Below are 15,676 nucleotides of genomic sequence, written 5' to 3' on the forward strand. Positions count from 1 at the left end.
TTCTCACCAAACTACAAGCATGCCTTCATGGGTTAAGGCAACTGCATAGGCTTTTCTTGTCAGGTCATTCACAATAGCTGATGTCCTGAGCTAGAGCTGGCTTTAAGGGTAGGCAGGGTAGGCAGCTGCCTAGGGGCCCGGCTAAGGGGGTCCCTAAAGCTCTAAAACTAGGGTCCCAGTTCTCAAAATACAAATTCAGTATACAAAACTAGATAACTTTTACTTTTAAGAAGATAGAATCATAATATACAACTTGTTGCTCAAGGTACGCATTGCCAATGAGCATGAATCACATGATGTTCAGCAATAATTATACTGGAATGCATTGGTGGTTGTACATGATATTCATTGCACTGTGCACTAGGATGCAGCCATACACATTAGGAATGTCATCAGCTTTCCACTACAATGGGTAATCAGGCAAGAAATCACATGATTGTGCTAAGTCAGGTCTCGAGTGGCAGTAAGGTTGTCACTTTTCCATAAAAAGGAAACTGGGGTGATGAGCTGAATGCAACAGGTAAGGGAAAGGACAATAAAATTATAGAAGGGGAGATCAATTATTTCAGCTGAAATATCTGGATCCCCTTTGAATGCGTGTAAATGACTTTAATAATGAATTTTGTAGGGGGGATAAAATATTTCAGAGGGGTCCAAATATTTCAAAAAAAAGTGGACCGGGGGTCCACGTTTTGGGGGGATCCAAATATATTGTTACAGGCCAGATTGTGTGGCCAAAAGGAGGTACTTGGCCATGTTACAAATATTTTTAAACCGGTTTACAACTGATTTGTAACACTGGGCCCATGCACCATACTACTATTACTATTGTACTATTACTATTATACTATTATGATCATCTTCAATCTTTGTAGAGTCTTGCCACTACTTCAAGCAGTTATCAAATCACAACCTGCACACACTGTGATACAGAGTAGTCCATCTAGTGATGCCTGATCTCGTGATCACTCCATATCCAACAGCCTTGACTTAAAACATTTTATATATCAATGAAATCCATCCAACAGACCTCCAACTTTACGTCTCTGGTTCAGCACAAATCCCAAACAAAGTAGCCAACACGGTCACTATATAGACCCACTCTAGTACAAAGTATCCATGATTATTTCAGTGCACGACTGTGCACCCCAGAAAATCAGTACATGCATTCAACTCACATGTGTACAAAGTGACATACTACTTGATCAACCATCATCACACTTAAGCAATTGAAAGTGAACAAGCATAAAGTGTCAATTTATACTATTATTTCTCTTACAGGCTGCCTCTGCCAACAGTATGCCTGGCAAAGTATTGGCAGAGGCAGCCGGCCATTGAGTTTACCCACTGTTTCAACATCAATCCAATGAATCCATGCAATGTGATGCAAAGTGCTTATTGTGTAATTCAACCTGCCTTACTGCAGCAAATGTTTTAAAAGGTTGTCCCCTGTTTCTTAAAGTCAGCAGAGATACACTTAGCTACCATCACAATAAGGTACTGCATATTCTAGCTACAAAACTCATTGCTAACTAAATGCAGACCTACAGAACTTCCAAGGTAGCTACTGAAGCATTTAAAGCAACAATTCCAATATCCATACTAACAACATGCTATCACCCAGATACTGTATTATTCAATTCACTACCATGAAAGTGTGATGTTAGAAATGAATTACCCTCTGGACTTTGTAGATCGTATACAATCAGCCCTTTCCAGGAAACAATCCAAAGCAGAGTACCTTCAATTGCTGCAGAGATTAAAAGCAGCTGTTAAGTTACCATGAGACAGTTGAAATTACAGTGCTTGGTCACTACTAGCCAGTCTCCGTGAACAATCTGCTGAATTAACAGCATCTTCCATGTTGTTTGTCAGGAAGATGTTGAATGATGCTGTCTGTATATAATACATTTCATCTTCTGAAATAGTATCCTCTCAATCATGCAAAGAGTGGGTGGACTCAGCCAATCATACTTATTATAATAACTGCATTTTACTGATGTAGCTAAATTTTATTATTGTAACCACACCATGCCCACACAGGTCCTTTATGTTGTGGTCCTGTTTGGTCACATGCATCCAAAAGTTTAGCTGTCTTTATTTCTATTTTCTTTTATACACATTCAGCATCATTACTTCATCAATGATGGTGTCATCTCTTATATGTGCTATGGGAGTGTGGGGAACAAATAATTTCTTTTGAAATGTTTCATTTTCCCACTGCTATTGACTTTATTGACTGTAGGAAATTTCACTCGAACCATTTAATCCTCTTTTAAAGGTAAGGTTGTGCTGCAAGGGAGAAAATAACTAGTTTATTAATGTAATGTATAGCAAAGTGGCTAGAGCATCAGTTTGGTAATTTAAAGGTTCCAGGCTAGATGCCCGGTTATGCCAATTTGGTGTTGCTGTTCTCTCAAAACTTTAGTCACATAGCTCCAGCCTACCTAGCTGTGTAATGGAGACGGTGTCAACTGGGGAAGCAGTCCACCCAGCTTTAACATCAGTAGGTATCTGGTGTTTACTGGTGAAATTAAATGCCCAAATGTTCTTGTCTTGTTTAGCAGTGTTGGAGTCATTGTGAAAGCATCCTCTCTCCATGAGACCTGGACAGTCCTCCTGCAGGTTACTAGTCCTGCCCCAGGAAGATTTGCCTGCACAAGACTCAAGTGCCTGAGTGGTGCACAGGCATCCCATTGCTGGTTCACTGGGTGGTGATAGCTGTGTTTCACATAGCTTTTTGGCTTTGTATGTTAATTACATGGTGTGTTTACCTCGTGGTTTATCAACAGTAAATTTCCTTCGATTTAAGATTCAGAGTGTATGTGTAAGTGCAATAAATCAAAGTAGCCAGGATATATAGCATGCCTCATAATTAACACGCACTACGAAAAACACTAGCACAACATACACACACAAACTAACTTAATGAATTCACACATACTTTACCATAGTTTGGTATAGTGGACTTGTTTGTAGCCTTACTCCAGTGATCGAGTTGGCACCACAATGGAGGATTGATTGTGGGACTTAGTAAATATATTTCCTTATACCACTAGGATGTGTCCATCCATATCAACAAATGTAGGAGCAATGTTACCTGCTGCAACCCATAAATGAAATCATGAGATATGTATATAAAATGAATTCTGTGCATGAACTCTTACTGGAGGTGGTATTGGTCACCCAGTGCAGCATAGGTTACTAGCCTGCACGTACGCATGACACACATTATTGGTTCCCAGGTACCTGTCTGTACCTGTGGCCTGTATGCCTAATATACACCTGGTGGCTCATTTGAAGTTTCATGTGATTACAGTATATATATAGTAGTACTTTGCGTTGGAGGATCTAAGTGCTGCCGCATACTGTACTTTCCATACAGTACTAAATAACTACACAACTGTACTGTATGAGTCATACAGTACAGTTATGTGCATAATTGGGCAAATACAGTACTGTTATGTGTACAATTAGGTAAATACAGTACACTTGGGCAAATACAGTAATGAAAACAACCCCAACTAGACAGCATGATTGATCATATGCGCTACATCATTATTGCTATAACAGTTTGTTCAATGACAGAAATAGATTACAAGGGCACTTACTGATAGTCCAATTACTGAAAATAAATTGAAGTGGTTCGGGCAGGCGAGATAAACAGTTCGAACAAGGAGGCCAGGAAGTACATTAAAAAATGCCTATGCTTGTGTGTACAAAACTCGGGGGGTGTCTCAAGGCAAATATAGCACTCAGCTTCACCTTGTACTATATCAAGACTGACGGTAGTGTGTCGTGCGGCCCAAGAAACCGGCGTGCCACCCGTGAGTATATTAACAGGAAGAAAGAAAACGTAATTTTCACACCTATGTAGCTCTGTGATCCCTTATCCGATTGGAACCAAATTTGCCAGAGAGATGCCGGCCAGCAAGGGGAGTCTACACACCAAATTTGAAGAAAATCGCTTTAGCCATTTCCGAGATACGAGCGAACTACATTTCGTTTTAATTTCTTCGTTTTTTCTTCTACTTCTTCATTTTGCACACTTCGCAAAATCCCCCATAAAACACGAATGCGTGCTCGGATTGGGCTGAAGTTTGGCACACTTAAAGGGCTCATTAAGGCGGATCTCTGTACCAACTTTGGTAGGAATCCGATGAACATTCACGGAGTTATGACCGATTATTTGCGTAAAATAAGGTCGAAGGTCTGTCATGCCTACAGGGTAAACTCCTTTGAGGAATCAGTTGAAAATTGATATGTAGATGGAGCAACCATCGTAGGAGTGCCTTTTTGTGGTTTGAAAGGAATCGGGATAAAGACCATGGAGATATGACACAAAACCCGACCTGTGTCAAAATTATGCAATCGATTTTTATGAATAAAAAACTATTAGTTTTCGTGTATACCAGGCAAACCGCTTAGAGCAACGAGCTGAAAATCAGTATGTAGCTGGAATAATCATAATAGAAAGTCCTTGCAGTAGTACAGAAGAATCGGATTACAAACCACTGAGTTATGATTTGAAAGACAACTACGTGTAACAAATGCGAGATCGAGATACTCTAATAGAACAGTCACCCTAATAAAGTATTCAGCTGCATTTATAATTTACTCAATTATATTACATTGCAAGTTATTCTGTAGGGAACTCAGCTACAAACAAGTCACGCTGTAGTCAGATCAGCCAGAAGAAGGTACCTAATAGAGAGTTCAGCTACAAAGAAACCATCATGTAGAGAGTTCAGCTCAAACAAATTGCCCTGTAGAGAGATCAGCTAGAAGAAGTTACCTTGTAGAGAGTTCAGTTACAAAGAAACAATCATGCAAAGAGTTCAGCTGCAAACAAATCACCCAGTAGAAAGTTCCGCATGAACAGACCACACTGTAGAGAGTTCAGTTAGAAACAAGTCATCTTGTAGAGAGATCAGCTAGAAGAAGTCACATTGTAGAGAGTTCAGCTAAACGAAACTACCATGTAGAGAGTTCAGCTGCAAACAAATCACCCTGTAGAGAACTCAGCTACAAACAAATATGCCCTGTAGAAAGATCAGCTAGAAGAAGTTACCTTGTAGAGAGTTCAGCTACGAACAGATCACCCTGTAGAGAGTTCAGCTACAAACAAATCACCATGTAGAGAGTTCAGTTACAAAGAAACCACAATGTAGAGAGTTCAGCTGCAAAAAAATCGATCACTCTGTAGAGAGTTCAGCTAGAAGAAGTCACCCTGTAGAGAGTTCAGCTGCAAATAAATCACCTTGTAGAGAATTCAGCTACAAACAAATCACCCTGTAGAAAGATCAGCTAGAAGAAGTTACCTTGTAGAGAGTTCAGCTACAAAGAAACCACCATGTAGAGAGTTCAGCTGCAAACAAATCACCTGTAGAGAGTTCAGCTAGAAACAAGTCACCCTGTAGAGAGATCAGCTAGAAACAAGTCACCCTGTAGAGAGTTCAGCTAGAAGAAGTCACATTGTAGAGAGTTCAGCTACAAAGAAACTACCATGTAGAGAGTTCAGCTGCAAACAAACACCCTGTAGAGAACTCAGCTACAAACAAATCGCCTTTAGAAAGATTAGCTAGAAGAAGTTACCTTGTAGGGAGTTCAGCTACAAACAAATCACCCTGTAAAGAGTTCAGCTACAAAGAAATCATCATGTAGAGAGTTCAGCTGCAAACAAATCATCCTGTAGCGGATTCAGCTATGAAAAGATCACCCTGTAGAGAGTTCAGCTAGAAGAAGTCACCTTTTAGAGAGTTCAGCTACAAAGCAACCACCATGTAGAGAGTTCAGCTGCAAAGAAAATCAATCACTCTGTAGAGAGTTCAGCTAGAAGAAGTCACCTTGTAGAGAGTTCAGCTACAAAGAAACCACCATGTAGAGAGTTCAGCTGCAAACAAATCACCTGTAGAGAGTTCAGCTAGAAACAAGTCACCCTGTAGAGAGATCAGCTAGAAACAAGTCACCCTGTAGAGAGTTCAACTAGAAGAAGTCACATTGTAGAGTTCAGCTACAAAGAAACTACCATGCAGAGAGTTCAGCTGCAAACAAATCACCCTGTAGAAAGTTCAGCTATGAACAGATCACCCTGTAGAGAGATCAGCTAGAAACAAGTCACCCTGTAGAAAGTTCAGCTAGAAGAAATTACCTTGTAGAGAGTTCAGCTACAAAGAAACCACCATGTAGAGAGTTCAGCTGCAAACAAATCACCCAGTAGAAAGTTCAGCTATGAACAGATCACCCTGTTGAGAGTTCAGTTAGAAACAAGTCATCCTGTAGAGAGATCACCTAGAAGTATCACCTTGCAGAGAATTCAGCTACAAACAAGTCATCCTGTAGAGAGATCAGCTAGAAGTAGTTACCTTGTAGAGAGTTCAGCTACAAAGAAACCACCATGTAGAGAGTTCAGCTGCAAACAAATCACCCAGTAGAAAGTTCAGTTATGAACAGATCACCCTGTTGAGAGTTCAGTTAGAAACAAGTCATCCTGTAGAGAGATCACCTAGAAGTATCACCTTGTAGAGAGTTCAGCTACTAACAAATCACCTGTAGGGATTTCAGCTGAAACAAATCACCCTGTAGAGAGTTCAGCTACAAAGAAATCATCATGTAGAGAGTTCAGCTGCAAACAAATCATCCTGTAGAGAGTTCAGCTATGAAAAGATCACCCTGTAGAGAGTTCAGCTATAAGAAGTCACCTTTTAGAGAGTTCAGCTACAAAGAAACCACCATGTAGAGAGTTCAGCTGCAAACAAATCACCCAGTAGAAAGTTCAGTTATGAACAGATCACCCTGTTGAGAGTTCAGTTAGAAACAAGTCATCCTGTAGAGAGATCACCTAGAAGTATCACCTTGTAGAGAGTTCAGCTACTAACAAATCACCTGTAGGGATTTCAGCTGAAACAAATCACCCTGTAGAGAGTTCAGCTACAAAGAAATCATCATGTAGAGAGTTCAGCTGCAAACAAATCATCCTGTAGAGAGTTCAGCTATGAAAAGATCACCCTGTAGAGAGTTCAGCTATAAGAAGTCACCTTTTAGAGAGTTCAGCTACAAAGCAACCACCATGTAGAGAGTATAGCTGCAAACAAATCACCCTGTAGAAAATTAAGCTACAAACAAATCCCTTGTAGAGAGACCAGCTATATACAAGTCACCCTATAGACAGATCAGCTAGAAGAAGTTACCTTGTAGAGAGTTCAGCTGCAAACAAATCACCCTGTAGAGAATTCAACTACAAACAGATAACCCTGCAGAGAGTTCAGCTAGAGTCAAGTCACCCTGTAGAGAGAATCCTGTAAAGAGTTCATCTACGTACAAGCAGATCACCCTGTAGAGAGTTCAGCTACATTTCAAGCCTCCCAGTAGAGAGATCAGCTATAAATTATCCTGTGGGGATTAATTGACATGTAATAAATATATGCAAGAGTTCATAATATAATGAACTCTTGATTTATGCATTATACATATAATTTGTACATTTACTGATAAAATCAGAATGAGTTAAAGTATTTATAAAATCTGCTTCATCGTTTTCTTTTTCCTGTGGTAAAGAAAAATATATAGGTTAAAAAGCCCCAAAGCTGGCCATAGGCCGGCTTTGGGGTATACAAATACAAAAAGAAGTGAAATCTAATCAAAAACAGCCAAGCTGTAAAAAAAGGAGTGCAGCCCTTGAAAAGGCTATAATGAAAAAAGATGTGAAATCCAAGGTGGTGGCCAAGAAATGGCTGTGATGGTAGGTTAATGGTAAAAATTTTAATAACAACAATTCAGGTGAATTTGGTGCCGCTTGGTCTTGGCACAAAATTCACCTGAATTGTCGTTATTAAAATTTTTACCATTAACCTACCATCACAGCCATTTCTTGGCCGCCACCTTGGATTTCACATCTTTTTTCATTATAGCCTTTTCAAGGGCCGCACTCCTTTTCTTACAGCTTGGCTGTTTTTGATTAGATTACCTTCACTCAACACACTCTGTATTTGTGTGTACACACAGCGGTGCTTTAACTTTTTTTATGAATGTGGCTGGATCTGGGAAACCAGTCTCATCACTAATGACAGCAGATTTGATTTTTTACTTAGAACACAAAGCTTTGCATAAAAAAATTTTTTCAATACACGTGAGTGGTCTGCTTTTCCCGAGCACAGTGACAAACCGTACAAGTGATCTGTGTCTTTAATGGAGCTTGGGGATGGCTGTATGTAGCTGTACATCTCCATGGTGTTGAATAAAGACCTATGCTGTAAATTTCCTTCCATTTTAGATCTGAATGGCCATAAGTTGGCCAAATTCATCCCTACACATTCCTCTTTCATTCTGTAAGGAACTTTTTGCCCTACCTCAATCCCCACCCACCACCTTGATTTATGCCTGCCTAGCTGGTAAAGTCAAAATCAAGTTAAAAACTATCTAAAATTGCAGGAAATTTAACTGTTGGGAACTTCTACAGTGGATGCTTTGAAAGGTAAGGAATTAGTGTAAAACGTGTGAAAATTTGGTACATACATGTAGCTTCAACCATTGGAAAACTACAAAATTCCAAATACTTATAACTGGCATTTTCTCGATACTTTAAAGAGACAATAAGACAAGCTTTCCCAGACTAGGTCACATACAAATAAAATTTACACCAGGTTAGGCCTGCGCCGATTATGCCAGCATAATTTGGGGCATAATAGGAAGCCAAAAGTATCAGCATAATGCCAGCATATTAGGCAAAATTTTTATGCATTGGTTATGCGAGAAGCTGAAACTCTGCCTATTTTGCATGATGCAGAATGGGATAGTGTGCAAACATGGTAAAAATCAGATTTACAGCTACATTGTGAAGAAAAGATTACTTGAAGATCGATATACTCTAATAGAACAGTCACCGCATAATGAAATATCCTAATAGAGCGGTCACAGATGCATTAGGTACTCTAAAAGAGCAGTCAAGACACAATTTTATATGAGCATATTTGGAGCATAATGGTACACAACTGGGAATAATTGGAGCATAGTAGGGGAAATTTTGGAGCAATGCTCAAAAGCATAATAGGCAATTTCAAAAGCGTAATAGGCTCAGGCCTACACCAAGTACTCGGAATAGATAACTTACTGGTTTCAGGCCATGAGCCACATTCAGAGCAGTGTTAAGTACTTAGAACAGCCAGAGCAGCAATTCTACAGCTAGTATTGTTGGGTGGACAATTTTATGCAAATAGACCCAGGAAAATTAGTCTTATCGCCCATGACAGCAGATTTGATTTTTAACCAAGCTATATAAATGGAACTACCATTTAAAATCAGCCAGATTTGAGTGGTCTGCTTTCACTGGCTGATTTTCCCAAGCACGGTAGCAAGCTATACAAGCGGTCAGTGGAGCTCTTGCCATCCTGGGGATGGCTGCATGCAGTTGTACAGCTTTGTGGCATTGAATAAAGACCTGTGCTATACATTTCCTTTCATTTTAGCCAGTTTTGAGACCTGAATGGCTCCCTAAGCATTTTTCTTTCATTTTGTAATGCCTTCCCCTCATCCCTCACCCACCGTCCCTATTAGAGCTTGCCACATATGGTCAAACTCAAGTTAAGAATTATCTAAAATGGTGGGGAACTTTAATGCTGGCTACTTCTACACTGGATGCTCAAAAAGATAAGAAATTAGTGTAAAATTTGGTACACTTAGCTCTGCTCATTGGCTACATCATGCCAAATACTTACAACCAGCATTTCTCTATACTTTTACATAGGTGATGAGACTGGTTTTTCCAGACTAGGTCACATAACTACAATACACTTGCTATAGAGAGCTTTCAATTAGGTTCACTAGAAACAACAAGAGTCACTTACTATCAATTTTACAGCTGGAAAGAAATGGAGATGTGCACACTCTGCAGAGCAAATCATACAACCAGTGTGGATCAATGAAATAGTAGTCAGTTAGACCAGGGTAGTCAAAATACATAATAGTGCCTGAAAAGGGGGTGGAAATTGTAAAAATGTTAAACAACACATTTTCCGAACTTTTAAATTCCTTACCATTTTGCTTCATGTACTTAACAGCAACAGCAAGGTCTCGTTCATCTTTGAAAATACTTTTAGCATCTTGTTTCTTCAATGAAACCATTCTAAAACAATATATGTCACTTATGTACATATGTAAGTACTGTCACATAACCACAAACCAAGAAAAACAACTAACTATAATACTATGTTAGGCAACACAAGTTAAAAGAGTCTCTTCACAGCCACATCCTTGAAGATTACTGGCATGCCACTGGCCATGAACTATAACATGATATTTGAGATGAAAATAAACCTGTATATATTTGCCTTAAATTAATTGCTGTATAGAATTTCATTATCAATTACTCAATTCACTGAGGTTGTCTACTGGGACTGACAGTTTACCATGTGGCTTTGTTCTTGTCAGTAAGTCTACAGGGTGATACATATATACATACGTTAAATGGCACTATAGGTGACTTTGCAGTAAAATATGACATAAGAAAAATAAATAGCATCTGCAAATCTCTAATTTTTGATCCCTGCCATTTGAAATCATATCAACTTTTATTTAAGCACGGCACATGTATGTGTGGTTACTTGGAGTTATGTCTGCATATAAACTGCAACACAATCATCATACTTACTCCATTATTTGTTCCCATGACTGTATTGGTGGATCATCACCTTGGTGTTGCCTGATCTGCATCACATTCTTTGATATTAATTGTTGTAGCTTGAAATAAGCAACTGGCACTTTTATATCTTTAAGCATCATGGAAAATTTCTTGAAGCCTAAAAATTAATTACATCAATAGATATACCACTTTCACACCTCACTCCAAAGGGAAGGAAGGTGTATAAATGCTACATAGTACTGCTATCAGTGCTTAGGAATGCATTAACGAAAAATGAAGGTAGTTTATCAAAATTATGACCAGGCCTGAAAAAATAGGGCCTGTGCACACAAGCTAAACCCTGTCACACAAACAGGTTATATCTCAGTACTGGAATAAAACATTTGCATTCTGCAACTTGTATTATTAAGCTAACTAATTGCTTAATACCTGCTTAAAATTTTTGAAGCCATAGCGTGATGGCATAAAAGTTATGGGAGATAAAAGTTTGGAAATGTAGGCAAATTTTATGTTCCCAGGCCCAGTCACATAATATATATCTATTGGTGTAATATTATTATTATACACTACCTCCAGTTCTTGTAGATTCATTCCAGGAACTCTTTGATGAAACTTTATCACCTCCTCTGCTATAATATAGTGACACTTTATGGGTGGGTTTAGTTTAGTGAAACTAGAGTTGAGATACCACATAGCCTATGTAAGTAATTCAAGTCTCACCGATTTCGCAATTTTGGGGGTTACTGGAAAAAATTTTATCCTTGAAATATTTAGACCTTCATATGATCTAATGCATTTTGGGTTTGCAAATCCACAAACATTTTAAATTAGGCAACATAGCTCAACCTCAAAAAAACTGCACATACAGTATGGACTAGTGAATGAAGAAGGTCACAGGTTAGTTTATATTGCTGTTTTGAGTGTAGGTTAGAGACCTAGCATGAGGATCTTCAAACAGAGCAAACTGAGGTTTTTAAAATCTGAGGGTGTGGTCTGCGTGTGGTCTGCGGCCCTGAGAAAGGCTATGGTGAAACAGAGCAAACTGAGGTTTTTAAAATCTGAGGGTGTGGTCTGCGTGTGGTCTGCGGCCCTGAGAAAGGCTATGGTGAAAAAAGATGTGAAATCCAAGGTGGCGGCCAAGAAATGGCTGTGATGGTAGGTTAATGGTAAAAATTTTAATAACGACAATTCAGGTGAATTTTGTGCCAAGACCAAGCGGCACCAAATTCACCTGAATTGTTGTTATTAAAATTTTTACCATTAACCTACCATCACAGCCATTTCTTGGCCGCCACCTTGGATTTCACATCTTTTTTCACCATAGCCTTTCTCAGGGCCGCACTCTTTTTTTACAGCTTGGCTGTTTTGGATTAGATTTCACATCTTTTTGTATTTGTATACCCCAAAGTCGGCCTATGGCCAGCTTTAGGGCTTTTTAACCTATCATTCTTTTTGTTTACCACAGGAAGAAGAAAAGATGAAGCAGGGTGATTTCTTTGTAGCTGAACTCTCTACAAGATAATCCTTCTAGCTGATCTCTCTACTGGATGATTTGTTTGTAGCTGAACTCTCTACAAGGTAACTTCTTCTAGCTGATCTTTCTACAGGGTGATTTGTTTGTAGCTGAATTCTCTACAGGGCGATTTGTTTGCAGCTGAACTCTCTACATGATGGTTTCTTTGTAGCTGAACTCTCTATTAGGTACCTTCTTCTAGCTGATCTGACTACAGGGTGACTTGTTTGTAGCTGAACTCCCTACAAATAATTCTATAATGGAGTAAATTATAAACGTAGCCAAATGCTCTATTAGAGTGACTGTTCTATTAGAGTACCTCGATCTCGCATATGCTACACGTAGTTGGCTTTGGAATCATAACTCAGTGGTTTGTAATCCGATTCTTCTGTACTACTGCAAGGACTTTCTATGATAATTATTCCAGCTACACACCGATTTTCAGCTCACTGTTCTAAGCGGTTTGCCTGGTAGGCATGAAAACTAATAGTTTTTTTTGTTCATAAACATCGATCGCGTAATTGTGACATAGGTTGGGTTTTGTCATATCTTGATGGCCTTTAACTGGATTCCTTTCAAACCACAAAAAGGCACTCCTACGATAGTTACTCCATCTACATAGCAATTTTCAGCTCGTTCCTTCAAGGGGTTTACCCTGTGGACGTGACAGACCTTCGACCTAATTTTATGCAAATAATCGGTTATAACTCCGCGAATGCTCATCGGATTCCTACCAAACTTGGTACTGAGATTCGCCTTAATGAGCCCTTTAAGTGTACCAAAGTACAGCCCGATTAGAGCACGCATTCGTGTTTTATGGCGGATTTTGCAAAGTGTGCGAAAAGAAGAAGAAATAGAAGTAGAAGAAAAAAAACCCAAACTTTGGCTGCTCGTATCTCGGAAATGGCTGGAGCGATTTTTGTCAAATTTGGAATGTAGACTCCCCTACCTAGCCGGCACTTTGTAGCAACTTTGGTTTCAATTGGATAAGGAATCACGGAGCTACAAAGGTGTGAAAATAGCGTTTACTTTCTTCCTGTAAATATACTCACGGTGTGGCGCGCTGGCTTCTTGGGCCGCACGACACACTACCATGTGTCTTGATATATCCCTCCTAGGAGGGAGTATATTTTTGATATACTACCTCCATGCTTAATATTAGTGCATTCCAGATTTCCTTGATGAAACTTTGTCATCTCCTCTGCCATAATATAATGGAATCAATAGCGGGTTTAGTTTTATTAATGCAAAACCAAAGTTAAGGTGTAGAAGATAATTCAATCTAATCCAAAACAGCCAAGCTGTAAAAAAAGTGTGCAGCCCTCAGAAAGGCTATGGTGAAAAAAGATGTGAAATCCAAGGTGGCGGCCAAGAAATGGCTGTGATGGTAGGTTAATGGTAAAAATTTTAATAAAGACAATTCAGGTGAATTTTTGTGCCGCTTCACAAAATTTACCTAAATTGTCATTATTAAAATTTTTACCATTAACCTACCATCACAGCCATTTCTTGGCCGCCACCTTGGATTTCACATCTTTTTTCACCATAGCCTTTCTGAGGGCCGCACACTTTTTTTACAGCTTGGCTGTTTTGGATTAGATTTCATTTCTTTTTGTATTTGTATACCAGCTTTGGGACTTTTTTAACCTACGTTTTTTTCTTTACTACAGGAAGAAGAAAAGATGAAGTAGATGTACTTTAAATATTTTATCAGTAAATGTACAAATTATATATACTGTATAATACATATTTGACCGCATTTGCGAAAAGGGGTCTTCCACACACATCCAATTTGCCAACTTTGACAATTGATAACTTCAGATTAGAAAGAGCTATTGCCTTGATATTTGGGCAGTGGTGAGCACCACTATAGCTGAATACATGGTGAAATTTGCAGGTTAATATGTTACTTGAACACTGAGTTATGGTCTCCAACGTTTACAGAATTGGATGTGTGTGGAAGACCCCTTTTCGCAAATCCGGTCACATATATTGATTACAGAAATCTCCATGGTTTCTTTGTAACTGAACACTCTACAAGGTGACTTCTTCTAATTGCTCTCTCTACAGGGTGAATTGTTTGTAGCTGAACGATCAACAAGGTAACTTCTTCTAGCTGATCTCTCTACAGGGTGATGTGTTTGTAGCTGAATTTTGTATAGGTGATTTGTTTGCAGCTGAGCTCTTTACAAAATGGCTTCTTTGTAGCTGAACTTTCTCCAAGGTAACTTCTTCTAACTGATCTTTCTACAGGGTGATTTGTTTGTAACTGAACTATCTACAAGGTAATTTCTTCTTGCTGATCTCTCTACAGGGTGATTTGTTTGTAGCTGAATTCTGTACAAGTGATTTGTTTGCAGCTGAGCTCTTTACAGAATGGTTTCTTTGTAGCTGAACTCTCTACAGGGTGATTTGTTTGTAGCTGAAATCCCTACAAAGTAACTTCTTCTAGCTGATCTCTCTACAGGGTGATTTGTTTGTAGCTGAACTCTCCACAGGTGATTTGTTTGTAGCTGAACTCTCTACAAGGCGATACTTCTAGGTGATCTCTCTATGGATTCCTTGTTTCTAACTGAACTCTCAACAGGGTGATCTGTTCATAGCTGAACTTTCTGCTGGGTGATTTGTTTGCAGCTGAACTCTCTAAATGGTGGTTTCTTTGTAGCTGAACTCTCTACAATGTGACTTCTTCTAGCTGAACTCTCTACAAGGTGACTTGTTTCTAGCTGATCTCTCTACAGGGTGACTTGTTTCTAGCTGAACTCTCTACAGGTGATTTGTTTGTAGCTGAACTCTCTACATGGTGGTTTCGTTGTAGCTGAACTCTCTACAAGGTAACTTCTTCTAGCTGATCTTTTTACACTGCATATTTGTTTGTAGCTGAGTTCTCTACAGGGTGATTTGTTTGCAGCTGAACTCTCTACATGGGAGTTTCATTGTAGCTGAACTCTCTACAATGTGACTTCTTCTAGCTGAACTCTCTACAGAGTGACTTGTTTCTAGCTGAACTCTCTACAGGTGATTTGTTTGCAGCTGAACTCTCTACATGGTGGTTTCTTTGTAGCTGAACTCTCTACAAGGTAAATTCTTCTAGCCGATCTTTCTACAAGGTGATTGAGTTTTTTGCAGCTGAACTCTTTACATGGTGGTTGCTTTGTAGCTGAACTCTCTAAAAGGTGACTTCTTCTAGCTGAACTCTCTACAGGATGATTTGTTTGCAGCTGAACTCTCTACGTGGTAGTTTCTTTGTAGCTGAACTCTCTACAATGTGACTTCTTCTAGCTGAACTCTCTACAGGGTGACTTGTTTTTAGCTGATCTCTCTACAAGGTGACTTGTTTCTAGCTGAACTCTCTACAGGTGATTTGTTTGCAGCTGAACTCTCTACATGGTGGTTTCTTTGTAGCTGAACTCTCTACAAGGTAACTTCTTCTAGCTGATCTTTCTACAGGGTGATTTGTTTGTAGCTGAATTCTCTACAGGGTGATTTATTTGCAGCTTAACTCTCTACAAGGTGACTTCTTCTAG

The 15,676-nt window shown here is 39.1% G+C and overlaps 1 protein-coding gene across 1 annotated transcript in view; it reads right to left on the bottom strand.

Moving 5' to 3' along the window:
* LOC136265511 (leucine-rich repeat serine/threonine-protein kinase 1-like) overlaps positions 1–15,676 on the bottom strand; it is a 144,420-nt gene that overhangs the window by 44,742 nt on the left and 84,002 nt on the right. Inside the window, exons 12-14 of the mRNA XM_066060382.1 lie at positions 10,646–10,793; positions 10,032–10,120; positions 9,843–9,965 (exon numbers count right to left, since the gene is read on the bottom strand). Of these exons, the coding sequence (XP_065916454.1) occupies positions 9,843–9,965; positions 10,032–10,120; positions 10,646–10,793 (360 nt within the window). The remainder of the gene's footprint in view (positions 1–9,842; positions 9,966–10,031; positions 10,121–10,645; positions 10,794–15,676) is intronic.

The sequence above is a fragment of the Dysidea avara genome, chromosome 9 (genome assembly GCF_963678975.1).
Source record: "Dysidea avara chromosome 9, odDysAvar1.4, whole genome shotgun sequence".
Lineage (NCBI taxonomy): Eukaryota > Metazoa > Porifera > Demospongiae > Dictyoceratida > Dysideidae > Dysidea > Dysidea avara.